The sequence below is a fragment of the Populus alba genome, chromosome 4 (genome assembly GCF_005239225.2).
Source record: "Populus alba chromosome 4, ASM523922v2, whole genome shotgun sequence".
In the NCBI taxonomy this organism is placed as follows: domain Eukaryota; kingdom Viridiplantae; phylum Streptophyta; class Magnoliopsida; order Malpighiales; family Salicaceae; genus Populus; species Populus alba.
Genome location: NC_133287.1, coordinates 7956422 through 7971342, shown reverse-complemented (window position 1 = coordinate 7971342; position 14921 = coordinate 7956422). Strand labels below are relative to the sequence as shown.

General features: G+C 32.5%; 2 protein-coding genes across 2 annotated transcripts; one reads left to right on the top strand and one right to left on the bottom strand.

The window, feature by feature from the left end:
* The first annotated feature begins 350 nt into the window (after positions 1 to 350).
* On the top strand, positions 351 to 3920 carry LOC118049275 (ADP-ribosylation factor-like protein 8c). Its single transcript, XM_035059225.2, has 6 exons — positions 351 to 619; positions 2018 to 2099; positions 2182 to 2214; positions 2300 to 2421; positions 3298 to 3459; positions 3575 to 3920. The coding sequence occupies exons 1-6, from the start codon at positions 582 to 584 to the stop codon at positions 3702 to 3704; spliced, it is 567 nt and encodes a 188-aa protein (XP_034915116.1). The 5' UTR covers positions 351 to 581; the 3' UTR covers positions 3705 to 3920.
* Positions 3921 to 6947: 3027 nt separating this feature from the next.
* LOC118048815 (probable inactive receptor kinase At1g48480) lies at positions 6948 to 9830 on the bottom strand. The gene is made up of 2 exons (XM_035058638.2): positions 8221 to 9830; positions 6948 to 7670 (listed from the first exon to the last, which is right to left on the bottom strand). Exons 1-2 carry the CDS (start codon positions 9488 to 9490, stop codon positions 7069 to 7071), a joined length of 1872 nt encoding a protein of 623 aa, XP_034914529.1. The 5' UTR covers positions 9491 to 9830; the 3' UTR covers positions 6948 to 7068.
* Between the last annotated feature and the right edge of the window lie 5091 nt (positions 9831 to 14921).

Genomic DNA, 14921 nt, shown 5'->3' with positions numbered 1-14921 from the left:
AATATTATTTTATTTTTAATATCAGCATATTAAAAATATATAAAAATATTAATTTAATATTTTTTTTCAAATAAAGAGTAATTTTAAAAAGTAAATTATAATGCAAAAGCTAAGTCAAGAAAACTTATTTATTTTGTTTAGAGACATTGGACATTTAAGCCTGGCCATGCCCAGACTCTTGTCTTGAGCTCCTCTTCGGGCTGATATTATTATTAAATATAATATAATAAGAAGCTATGACAAAGAAATTAATATAAATGTAAAAAAATAGTTTTAGTAGAGTTTCCTCCTTATACCAGTTGCATCATTAATTTGAAAGAGGATAGAAATTCAAGAATATTTAATAAATAAAACAAACATATTTTTAACCCAGTTAAAAAAAAAGACAGATTAATTAATTTCCTCTGTTATAGTAGTTCTCTCCAATTGCAAGCTGACAGATTCTAGACACAGTCGGTGAAGTTTCCTTTTTGTTTTATTACTTCCCTTCATTCTCTTGTTTCCTTCCCCTTTTCCTCAAGATAAAAAGGATTTATAGTCTGAAATTCTCTCTTTAAGATACATTTTCTACTTTTCGCCAAATGGGTCTCTTGGATTCCCTTCTAAACTGGCTCCGGAGGTAAATTTCCTTAGACTATCTTGATGTTTTTTTTTTTGGTGATTTTCTGCTTTTTATTTTGTGGGGTTTGTTGCTTTCAATTTTATTTGGTTGTTGAGAAAGTTTTGGATGAAGATGTGACCTTTTTATTGTTATATGCTGATTAGTTGAACTAAATTTAATTAATTTCTAGATAAATTATTGTGCCTAATATCCGTTTGGTTTGCTAATGATTTTGAGGTGATGAAAGTTTAGATTTTGATAGACCAGAAGTAGACTGTGATAAGAAAAAATGTATGCAACAAGAAATTATTCAAATCGGAAAGAAATTTGAAGGATTTTGTGCGTTTTTTTTTTTTTATTATTATTATTTTCTGCTATGGGCTGATATGTGGGTTGTGAACTTTACATTGATCTTTTTAGCTCTCTCAAGATTAAAATTCAAGACATGAATTTGTCACGGGAGAGCATTTCACTGCGGAGTTTCTTTCAAGCTTTTTTGTTTATTTCTTAAATAAAATTCAGAAACATGGATGGATGCTTGTTTGCAATATTTTAATAAAGAAAGAGGTGATTTTGGAAATTGGTATGCTAGATGTTGATGGTTCAAACACCTGCAGAAAAGGAATAAAAAGATGTTGGAAAATACAGATTGGTATAAATGAATAGAGGATTTGAGGTTTGTGCTTCAGCATATAAGAAGGAAGCATATGTATATAAAGCAGATGTCATACGAAGGGAATAACTAGTATATAATTTGCTGGATATGAATAAAAAAGAGGGGCTCTTTCACGTTGTACAACTTCATGAATTAGGAGTAGAAAGTCATTGCATAATAGAGTTACGGCCTGTTTTTCAAATGGATAGTTGTTCTTCGTCTGTGGTTAATGCTATTGATCTTATCAAGAAAATTAAGAGTAGCTGTTCTGAATATCAATAATATGCAAGAAAATACAGCATGACTGTGGTGGAGATAATATCTTTTTAATTTTATGTGAGTTTGTCTTGCATGTGATTAGATTACCGTCTCTTGAACCTGAGCAAAATTAGAAGCCATTGTAGGAAGAGGAGAGTGGGGGTTCATTTCTGTTCGTTTCTGGTTCTCTGCAACTTACTGTTTTGGCAATACTAGTAGAAATGATCTTTTTGATTGGTGTCATAGAACATTTTTGGCTTACAAAGAGCCAAACCCCTTCCTAGTATGAGAAAGCAACTGTGGTCAAATGATTATGTTATGAACTTCTAGAATGTTGGTTCACGTTCACTTGGGATGTTGTTGACTTATCCAAGTGTGCACAACTTCTTTTCATCCTTAATGCTGTTTGTAATCTGCTTGTAGTTTTTAACTGTTATAATCAATGCACATTACTTCTCCATTGATCTTGCATTCTACTTCTGACCCTGTGTCCATATTATCAGCTTATTCTTTAAACAAGAAATGGAGCTATCCCTTGTAGGCCTTCAGAATGCTGGAAAGACATCTCTTGTTAATTCCATTGCTGTAAGTTGACACATACCAAACACTTATTTTGGGGTATTAGTGAGTGGCTCTCTTTTAACATTTTTTCTTTTATGTTTACCAGACAGGTGGCTACAGTGAGGACATGATACCAACTGTAAGTATCTTTTCCTTGAACAAATCCCAAATAAAGCATTTGATGGTGTTTAAAAGATATAGACTTTTCCTACTATGAAAACCAGGTTGGATTCAACATGCGAAAAGTTACAAAAGGCAATGTAACGATAAAGCTTTGGGATCTCGGAGGGCAGCGGAGGTTTCGTACAATGTGGGAGCGTTATTGTCGTGGGGTCACTGCAATTCTGTAATACCACCCATTCTCTTATTCATCTTTGTTAGGCCATTATAACTTGTATTTTTGTTTAATCGAATGCCCTACCTATTAGGAACTAGCATGAAACGATATCTTTTAGTTCCAGGATGATAATCCAGAGTCAGAACCAGATTTCGTAATCTGCATTTACCATCAAATTTAATCCATGAAAACTCTAATTAACTCTTCTGTTGATCTTTCAACCAGGTTTTTTCTGTCTTTTTTTCAACTGCAATCGAATCTTCTACCCTGACAGAGCACTGGCTTGTGTTAGCTCAATTGATTATGATGCATTGTTTGAGATAGGTGTTGGTATAGACTATGTTTGGCTTTTTTCAATGCCTAGAGTAAATTACCCACAAAGCCACAACTCTTGTTTTTCGTTGTTGATTTTGCACTCATACACGTGCATGTATTTGACTGCATGAGAAGGAGGTCTTTTGCACTTCACTTTCCCCCTAGAAAAAAAGTACTAATAATAGACTGCATGCCTCGTTGCGTCCAAAATGCTTACTCTTGCTACATGGGAAAGCATCAATCCCTGAAAGAGAGAAGAAATCGGTCCCATCACACAAAATGAAATCCTCGTCATACAATTTACTGTTATGACAGAAATTTCATCTTCTCCTCAAATGTAAGAAGTCATGTTCCTTTCAGTAATGGAAAATAAGGGAAGATGATATATTTTTTAATTTAAAATAATTTCTCTTATCCCAATTGTTGTCAGATTTCATGTTTTCTTTTTCTATCACCTTCACTCCTTTAGTTTGTTAGAGCATCAGTGGATGATATCTGATGTTTTCTTCTCCTTGGTGTCTGTTTAATGGACTAACTCTTTTGTTTGTCTCCTGATTGATGCAAAGACAGGTATGTAGTTGATGCAGCTGATAGAGACAGCGTTCCCATTTCAAGAAGTGAGTTACATGACCTCCTAACAAAACCTTCTTTAAGTGGAATCCCTTTGCTTGTCGTTGGCAACAAAATTGACAAGTCAGAAGCTCTGTCCAAGCAAGCTTTGGTGGATCAGCTGTGAGTTAGTAAACCGTATTAGTCCTAGTATGCTATATATATTCCTTTTCAACTTTTGTCCCTCAATAGTCAAATGTAGACATAATTTCCTTTGTTTTTTGTTGGATGGTTTCAGCGGTCTTGAATCAATCGCAGATAGAGAGGTGTGCTGCTATATGATCTCATGCAAGGACTCCATAAACATAGGCATGGTCATCGACTGGCTTATCAAGCACTCAAAAACAGCAAATTCATCAGTAGTTTGACCTTCTCCTAGTCAATGCTTTCTTTTACAGAAGAGAAGGTGAAGAACTTAAGCATAGATGCAGGGTAGGCAATAGAGTGCGTCCTGCTGGAATTTGTTTATTGGTTTTTGATTCCTTGTTTCATTCTGAATATTCTGTACAGTACCATAATGATTGCAGCGAGTTATTCATGCAATTTCTTTTAATTTATTTCCTCTTGTATTCTTATTTTCTGAATTTGAGCAAGCCTGCTTGTTTGTTAGTTTTCTTCTATTTTGTCATGCCTGTATGTGTACTACTGTGCATATATTTATTGAAGCATGATGATCAATGCCCTAAAGAAACAAAAGCAGCACTTTATTGAAGGGCAGAGGGGTAGTATCATTTGAGCCCCTGTGTTTCATGCACTTCTGGAGGTTTGGAGAAAGCAGGAACTAAAAGAATTTTCAAACCCCTCTTTTCTTGAAGGGGAGGAACATGAAACACCTTTTCCTTTCTGCATCTCTTCCGGCCATACGAAGAATGCTTCATGGATAACATTCTTGATCTGCAGCTCCCTCTACCACTAAGAACACCCTCAATAATTGCAAATCAATGTGATAATTTATCCATATTTAGGCGTAACTGGTGAGTGGTGCCTTGGGATTGCAGAAAGCTGAAAGTTGTGAGCTGGGATCTGTTAAAACTTTGGCGAAAACAGGTTATGGTGTCAAGTAATTTGTAAACACAAGAAAACTTTGCTGGATTGAAAAGGTGAGCACCAAATAGGGTTTCTTTTTCTTATATTGGTCAATAATTAATTAATAATTGCAACCCACATGACAGTTGGGTGTGCCAACCATGTCCTAAACTCCCAACTAGATTATCATCCTTCTAATAATCAAAGTGCCACCCCATTACTAATCATGGCTGCCACTATGCATTGGAGACCTTGGTTCCTACAGATGGCAGACAACAGCTACTGGAATTTCGTTAATGGTAAGCATCAAATACTTTATGTTTGTCGTAGATTTGTTAACGAATGATTACAATAATGTTGAAAGGTCCACATTCTTGTGCCATTTCACCATCAATTTTCCACTTAATTCTTACTAAAATAACGGGAGCATATGTTAAACAAACATTGAAAGTACAAATTTGTGATCTGCATAGGTTGTTTCCACGTTAATTCCTAGATCATATAGGACATGTAAGGTATGATCCCAATTTCATGAGTGATTTCCAAGGTTGCATAATTGGTTCCAGTTGTGTGTATTTTAAACAAAAACTTCTAGGAAAATCAACGAAGATCTCGAGTTAGTTTCAAGAAAAATATGTTTGTTAATGGTCAAGTCTTTTCCCTAACTTGCCTCTATGGATTTGGTTCATCATGTCTTTAGTTAGGTCTTTTTCTGCTTTCATAGTGCTATATTTCTTCTTCTTCTTTAATAACTTTCTTGACTGGAATATTGGGTCTAAGAAAAAAACATCAAATAAAAAATCATTAATTTAAATAGATAATAAAACTATAGTTTCTTATATACAATACTTAGATCTAAGAGTGATATCAACTTTAGTCACATCAATTGTAACCAAAATTATTAAATTAATATCATTTAAAGAATTTTTTATTTTAAGAAACATAGTTAAGACAACGGATGCTATGATTTTTTTTTTAAAAAATTAATTTGAAATCTGAAAGGTATAAATTGCAATCGCTTATCTTTTCTTTTACCAAATCTAAGATTTCAAAAATCATTTTGAGACGTTGTAAAAGCTATTAGTTTTTCACAATCAATTTAGCAAGGACATCTGACCTAACATATTAATTCTCTTGTGGATTTCATATTGTCTTGACTTAGCATTTAATGATACCAGAAAGAAAAGGGACACAAGGATCTGAGCTGGGAATCTATAAATGACAAGCTCCATATGGCCCTACTCATGAAGCCAACTAATACAACTCAGTTTGAACAAATTAGATTTGTACCAGAAGCAATTACAATAGCGAAAGGCAACATAATGCAATTTGATTTGAACATCAAAGAGGATTTCATTCTTTGTAAAGCATCTTAATACAACTCAGTTTCAACAAACCAAAGCTAATCTACCAGAAGCTAAGGCAAAGGATTTTCTAAATTTGTTTAATCACAGGGTAGCTATAGTTCTGTCAATATGCAGAAAAAAGAGAAGGAAATGCTGGAGTTTCTTGCATTGTGTTTGGTTAGTGTTCTGGGATAGAAGAGATAGATTAAAAAAAAAAAAGCATTTTATCGAAGAGATAAAAGCAAGACACAAAATAAATATGTTTCTATGATAGTTTTGGTGTGAATTTCTGTGTTTTTAAAATAAAAAACGTAAGGAAATACATGTCTTTTCTATGTTTTTATCTCTGTCTTTTCTATCTCGAGACAGTAACTAAACGCTATAATATTGAATTTTGAAGAGGAACCCCATGAACAAGTCAAATCTTTGGCTCGATCTTGTAAAACCCTTTCCAGCTAATAGTAGATAGGGAGTTGCAACAGTGTAGAGAACACAAGGGGATAAAATCACAGACCATGAGGAAACATGCCATATTGTTGGATTGCTAGAAATAATGATAGGAAGTGACCGAAAATGGCAAGCATGAACCGAATTTTAATCTTAATTACGAAGTGATTTTGTTGAAACTAATCACCAAAAAGTTCAAAAAAGCTGAAGAAGGAGCAAAAGCCATATTTTCTGAAATGTTGTCAAGCGTTGTTTCCCATTAACACGAGTGGCAAGAAATTGGCGTGACCTCAAGAAGGATGCTTCTGTCTTGATCGATGTATCACAATGAGAAAGGCAAGAACAAGTCTTTGTCCGAATCAAACTATGAATGGACATGACCCTTGATTGATGTTCAACTTGACACAGCGCCTGCCTCTTAAATCATGATTATTTATTGCAGAATAATGCCTTGATCACTCATCTCCTATTAAAAAAGCCTATGGGTAACAAAATCTGACACAGCAAGAGCTTAACATCCATGGCCAAAAGCTTACAGAGGAAAATACCAAAGAAAAAGTAAATAATGATGTTTAAAGAATTACAGGACCATGTACTCAACTGAAATAATTTGCTGGTTATTCACACTTTCACACAGCCAAGTAAGAATAATACTGTTGGAGTTCTCCTATAAGAAACAGCATCAAAGGTAAAACAAAATGCAGAAGTAAACTGCAGCTATGAAAACAGGTAAAGGAAAAATGAACAGAAGGAAATGGGAAAGGAGTTCACAAACAAGATGAACCCAAGAACAAACAAACAAATGAAGCATTGCATTAAACAATGTATGAAAACCGGGAAACATGGAGAGATTTATGATTTTTTTTGTCATTTAAGAAGATGGTGGTGCATCTGAATCAACCCCATAAGTATGTTAAGAGGACTTGTCATCGATAATGTCATGTTCTTGTGAGCTAGAACGACAAAGGTCCTCCATTCGGCTTCTCACCTCGGACATTGAAGGGCGGTTGTCAGGATATTGAGCAGTGCAATCGCTTGCAAGCTGTAGGAGCTGAACCATATCCTCCTCTACAGTCTGGTATCGAAGAAGCTCAGGATCAAACACCTCAGCAGACCATTCTTCTCTGACAACAGATTGGACCCATCTTGGAAGGTCTACACCCTCATCATTCAATTGCGTATGTGTTGGAGCCTTCCCTGTGAGCAATTCCAACAGCAATATACCAAAGCTGTAGACATCAGCCTTTTGGGATACTTTACGAGCATCCGTCACCTCTGGTGCACGATAGCCATCGATGCGGTTGGGAGTGGGAGTAGGACCTGCTAGGTGTGCGAGGCCGAAGTCAGAGACACGGGCTTCAAACGAAGTGGTGAGGAGGATATTTGATGACTTAATGTTTCCATGAGAGTTTGCAGGGCCCTGAGAGTGGATGTACGCAATCCCTCTGGCAGCTCCAAGAGCAATTGCAGACCTTGTCTCCCAATTCAATGGAGTCCTGCCAGAACCTTTATTTCCTGCAGTTGAAACCAAATGTTATAACAAGCAAAAACAACATATATTTACCTTAATCTGCTGCTCATGTATCTCAATTCTCAAAATTCTCAAATAGTTTCAAGAGACAGATGCTAACATCTACACATAAAACCATGATTGAATGCTTTCAAGAGACCAGAATGCAACTAAACTGCAGTTGTCCATTTATAACTATTCTCTCATGGCAGTTTAAGAGGACTTCAATTGTCAATGATCCAATGAAACATGACTTCTATCAAATAAAAGCATAGTTTAGGATTTTAAATTACACGCGGTAAATCTCATTCTGCAAAATGCGATTTCCAGATAGGAATTACATGACAGAATTATACGAAAGTATCAGCAGTTTTATTACATGAAATAAGCATGTCAGAATACCCAAAATCAAGTAATTAGTCTTGAAAGATAACAGAATCATATACCAGACATATGAAAAATCCAACAATCAAGACGGTTAGGAAAGAAAAAGAACAGAAACTATAAGGAACCAAACGGGAATTAAACATTATGAAAGAAGAAGGCAGTGCTCACCATGCAAAAGTGCAGATAAGCTTCCCATGGGCATGTAATCATGAACAAGAAGCTTTTCATCCCGGCTGTAATAATAAGCCCTCAATGGAACCAAATTCTCATGATTCATTTTTCCAACCCCTTCAATCTTCTCTCTAAATTCCTTCTCCGGTACCGTTACTTCCTTCAGCCTCTTCACAGCCACCACCAACCCCACATCCAAAGTGGCCTTATAGGCAGTACCAAACGTTCCCTTCCCCAAAACCTCTGCGGAAGCTTTCAACAAGTCCTCCAAATCAAATGCCCTCACCGCGTTCCCGAAGAACACCAAATTCTTAGTTCCACTACTCTTAGCTTCACTTTTCACCACCGCCCCAGTTTGCCCTGCACTCACATTACCACTCCCCCCGGCCGCCTTCTCACCGGGGATCTCAACTTCTCTTTCCCTTTGCTGCTCAACATCTTTAGACCCTACTTCTTTTTTGTCTCTCTTTCGTCGACACAAGAAGATCAAGATCAATAAAATTAACAAAAATCCAATTACACATCCAATAACAATCCCAGCAATTGCTCCACCAGACAACTTATCACCACCATTTGAAGTGCCATTGCAAGAAACCAAAGGTCCCCCACAAAGCAAGGTCCCTTGAAAAGCACTTGCAGGCTTACTAGACAACTTCTGAGGAATAGGACCGGTCAAATTGTTAAAAGAAACATTGAATTGATCAAGTGGCAAATTCAAGTCAGGAATGGAACCAGTAAGCTGATTCCTCTCCAAATACAAAGTATCCAACCTAGTCAAGTTATTAAAACTTGGAGAGATCACACCAGAGAAGTTATTATTAGCCAAGTTTAACCTTACCAAGTTCTGTAACTTGAACAAGAATTCAGGAATCTCCCCAGAAAAGAAGTTCCCTTGCAAATAAAGATTACGTAGAGAAATAATATCGCCTATATCAGCTGGAATTTGCCCTGAAAGTGCATTGAACCTCAAAGACAGTGTTTGCAAACTTGTTAAATTTCCAAGTGCAACAGGCAGCTTCCCTGAAAATCCCATGGCAGGTAACCTTAACTCAACAACCGTACTGTTCTTTTGGTCACAAAACACTCCCACCCATTGACATGGATGCTCTGACAGGTTCCACAAAAGTGATCTGCCTCCAACTGCATCACGTAGAGTTACCAAAGCTGCCCTCTCGGAAGCTAGATCTGACTCCACGGTAGATAACGAATTCAATGAGAAAAACACAAAGAAAGCTATCGAGACTAAAAGAGTTGGTCTTGGCTTCATTTTTGGTGGCGAAACCAAAAATGAAAACCAACTAAGAATATAATATATATTAGTTAACTAACAGAACTGTTTTTTTTTTTTTTTTTTGTTTAAGGTTGCTCTTTGGTTTCTTCAAGTTTTGGACAGGATCAAAAAAAGTTTTATATTGGGATTTGAAGGTTCTCAAAAATGAAAATGGGGTGGTGTGAATTCTTGAATTTTAGACAGATGGTTTTTTCAACTCTTAGACAGATGGTTGTGCCCCTGTGGAGGGGGGAGGCAAAGAAAGACAGAGAGAAAATGATGCTGCTGTGTACTGTTAAAGCCCAAGCCAAGACATTGGAAGGTAGAACTCACTTCCTCTGCTGAGTTGTCTATTGTTATAGTTTAATAATATTTCCTATAAATTATACAGTCCTTCTAGGACGATGATGACTATTATTAACCCAAAAATTTTTGTCTAAATATTTATACATGTGTCTAAATTAATACATTTAAGAGAGTATAATGAAAAATAAAAACAAAAAAAGGTCATGAAATTAAAATGGGTTGCCAAATTCTATTATTAATTCTAAAATTACTAGGATTATTCTCAATAAATTAAACGGCTTTAGGTTCAATCATTAAAAAAAAAAAAAGGAAAAACAATATTCAACCAAATTTCAATCTATTTATTCCCCTGGAAACTTGCCAAGCTGTCTCTTTTCACTTTATATTGTTTAATATGCCGAGAAAGTAGCTCGTTTTTAATAATTTCGTGGACAGTTCATGAAAATAAAGCAGCAAGAAGTAACTGTCTTAGACATCATTTAATTTTTTTTTTTTATATTTTGAATTGTTTTGATATATTAATTTTAATTTTTTTAAAAAAAATAAAAAATATATTATTTTAATACATTTCGACACAAAAAATATTTTTAAAAATAATCGTAACTATACTCCAAAAAATATATTAATGTCTTTCATCAACTTTTTCCCTTTAAAACGATCGAGCATAAGGGGACAAATAACATTTTTTTTCTTGTTTGAAAGTGTGGTTGTAATTGTTTTTTAAAGTATTTTTTTATTTATTTAGAAATGTATTAAAATAATATTTTTTTTATTTTTTTAAAATTAATTTTGAAATTAATGCATCAAAATAATCTTAAAACACCAAAAACTATTAATTTAAAATAAAAAAAAATAAAAAATTTAATTTTTTTAAAAAATATATTTTAAATACAAAAACAAATAAAAACTTATGAAATGTAAGGACATATTAAAAATTTTCTAAGAAGTTAACGAATCCACGTTAGGCATGGACATCATGTTTAAGCTAGCAGAACTAGCTCATCCTTTGATAGATTAATTAAATGTTATTGACAGTTTATAAAAATCTTAATTTCAATTATTGAAATGAGATGGATTTAAATTTCATAATTGGTATCTAAAATTAAAAGAAAAATATGAAAATTCTAATAATAAATTCGAGGAATGATATCTCACTTTTTGTAAAGTATGTTTCTGAATAGATTCTCACCTTCTCCTTTGCTGGAGGCTTACCTTCTCAATTCTTAACCTATAATATATACACCGTCAGTTCAATATTAATTTTATTTTATTTATTTATTGATGAAAGCTTGATAGAATCTTAATTATTCAATAACAATAATTATTTTATAGCTATTAAACTTGGTTTACTTAATGAATCGATTCAGTAACTCACCAACTCATACAATGACACAATTAATTCTGTCAAATACGGGTAAAACTTATCCAAATCAACTTTAAGAGTTTTGTTCTCCAAAACATTATTATTTTATTTTAAAAAAAATATATACATACTAAAACGATATCATTTTAAGATTAATCCTATTAATTAGTATCTTAGATCTTGGATATATATATATATATATATATATATATATATATATATCTTAATTAAAAATCAAGAAAAGAAGAACTCCAACAAGGCATCATTAATCAATTCAATTTTATTAGGACGATGTAATAATGTAAGAAGAAAAGAAGAGAGATTCCTTGACAACTGTCATGATCGTATGCTACAGATTCGGGACCACTTTCTTCGTTTTTACAAATTTAGTCAAAAAGCTACCATTGGTCGGTCACGAATACAAAAATACAGCTTTGTGGATTTATCAATCAAAATTACATTGCTCTTTTTTTTTTTTTTAGGTTATTACGCTGGCCAATACAAAGTAGGCGATTTGACGTGGCAACAGATGGCTGGACAAATGTCACGGTACTGTGATACTTTTGATTTTGATTGGATCGTCAATAGCGGTTCAACCTTCGACAAATAATCCTTAGGGGGACCGCTCGGCACATGATGGTCGTGCAACAATGAGGGTGAAGAGTAGAGTTATTGTTGGTTTGGTAACGTGATCCACGGAGTCTTTACAAAGAAAAAATATATTAAAATAATATATATATATATATTTTTTTTTAACATTGTTATGTCAAAATCATGGAAAAACATCATTAAAAGCATTAATTTGATAATTTTTAGAGGAAAACAATATGAAAAACATGTTTAACAATATTACCAAATAAAGTATTGGACAGAATTCATTGATAATGAGTAAATAACTCAAGAATTGAATTAATAAGAAATCAACTTGAAAAATGGAATAATTTTTTTTAAAAAACATTAAATCCATACAATTTTATTAAATTAAAAAAAATTAGATTTGAGAAACCGAGAAAAGAATTAAGCTAAATTAAGTTTTTTTTTTTAAAAAATAAAAATCCAAAGTTTATTATATCAAAGGTTGTAAAAAAAAAAAACTAATAAAAAAAAAACAATGGACTAATTCAGTTTTTTAATTAGAAAACCAAACCGTACTATTTGTTTTGAATAGATTATTCGAATTAGTTCGAACCGAGTCAAATCAATTGCCCACGTTAGAGTGCTTCCCCACACAATTCTTTTCCCTTTCCCTTTTTAATTTTTTAAATTTTTAGTGATGATACCCTACACGAAATCAATTTTTTTTTTCTTCTTTCGACGAGTGGAAGTCCTTGTAGCTCAATAATCTTGACACATTCTATCCTCCACTTTCGTAAATAACAAATAGATCCTTGAAATTTTGGATTTGTTATTGTTGGAAGAGTTGATTTTTCTCACAATTCTATCAAAGTCCAAGTTATGAACTTCGATCGTTAACTTTCATGAGAACCACCTGGATGAAGAGACTACTAATTTTGTTCCAAGTTTGGAATATTAAAAATCTAACTTATCATTTTTTATATTGGAAACTTGAAATAAAACCGATGAAGTTACAATTAAAAAAATATAATAAAAAAAATATGATAGCATGTTATTTTTAAGTTCAATGAAAAAATTTATGTTAATAAATTGTGAGTATAAATATTGATAAAAAAATTTATTTGTAAATCTAAAAATTCTGGTTATGAAAGTTTAAGTCTCACAATTGACATAAAATAGTGGATTATTTCAAAGGAATAATATTCACAATTCAAAAGATAGAAAGAGACAACATTGTCGTCATCTTGCATCTTAAAGAAATTAATAGAAGTGCTATTAGCAAAAAGAAGAGTATCAATAGAGGCAACCAAAGTTATCCCAACGGCATTCTTGAAGGACCATTCGCTTTCAGAGTTTTACAACATTAAAAGGAACACCGAGCAGCATTAATTGAATGTTGCCATTAATTATCACACCTATCCAAATTTAAATACCATTGTTATATATATATAAACGTTGTTGTTCAAGCCAGCTTGCATGTATCTCGATTAATTTTTTAGGTTTTAAAATTAATGATTATGTAAGTTTTTAGTGACACTAAGATTTATGAAACTCGAACTGGTGACCTCTAAGAAACAAATCTACAGGCTGACCAATTGAGTTATACCTCTCAGTGTTCCAATTGTTTTTACATCTGATAAGTGTTTTTGAAAAACAAAATATTTTTAGATTATTTTGATATGCGATGTTAAAAATAAATTAAAAAAATATTATTTTGATATATTTTTAAATAAAAAAATATTTTAAAAAATAATAATTATTACAATATCAAATTAATAAGCTTTTAGAAGATGTTCGAGAGTATGACAATGGTTGTAGTTTAAAATAATTTTAGCTCATAAATGCATTAAAAAATATTTTTTATTTAAAAATATTTTTTATGATATCAACACATCAAAAAAAATTTTAAAATATAAAAAAATAAATTTAAAACAAAATAAATTAAATTTTTAAAAATCATAATTTTAACCAAGTTTCAAAATACTCTGGTATTAACACGAGGTTGATATTCCACGTTTCAAAATACTCTGGTATTAACACGAGGTTGACAAACGGATCATGGAGATTAATGTTATCATCAAAGTTGCTTTCACTGTCTTCCTTAGGTCCGGACGAATTTTTGAGTTCACACAATGAAAGATCGCTGTATACTTACTTTGCTGGCAAGTAATATTTACGCAAAGAATATATACTCGAAGACATGAACACTTAATTGACAATCTTGTATAATTCCACATTCAAGACGCAGACAAAATTAATTCATCTTGATAATGTGAAAGATTGATAATTTTTTGTTCGTTAACATACACTTTTCTTATAAAAGAAGAAAGGGATATTAAATCTTTAATTTGAATACTCTCCTTGCTGCATGGTCAATATTAAGGATCTGTTTGGAAGTGTTCTTGTAGTTTTTTTTAAAGTGCTTTTCATACTAAAATGCAACAAAAAAAATATTTTTATTATTTTAAAAAAATTATTTTTGAGATCAACGTATCAAAATAATTCAAAATATATAAAAAATTATTGAAAACACAAGTTGACCCGTGTTTTCCAAACGTTGCCTTAATGTATTTGAGGTGGGATGATAGAGCTTCTTCATTGGTCTACTCAAAATTTTAGTAAAATAGTTGATTTGATCAAATCTTAATCAAGTCTATATTAAAAAAAAATTAAAATTATATTGTTTTAATAAAAACAATTGACAAATGAGTCTAATAATTATAATCACAAGTATACTACAAGGATAACTTAAAAGACAAGAATATATAATTAATATATGTTATAGACGCAAATAAAATCCAGTGTCTTTTGGTATTGTTTTGGATCCATTAAAAGATGTGTGAAGACACTCTATTTTCCACTCTATATGTTGCATGACCCTCATGAAAATTTCATATGAAAAGTATGATGAACGACATATTTCAAATATTCTTTTTATTAAGAGAGAAAAAGTGAAGGATGGGAGAGGATATGGTGATATTATGTTAATGTTGCATGTGTAATCTTTGAGGTTCTGACTCTTATCATAAATGATTTTGTTTTTATTGTTATCATTTTATATATAAATTTAGAGAGAGATCACGAGGAAGAGATTTTTTTTTTAATGAATACATTAATTCATGTATAGGTGGCATATATATTTAGCATTCAACTACTTATTGGTTGCGATCTCAGTAGGATTTG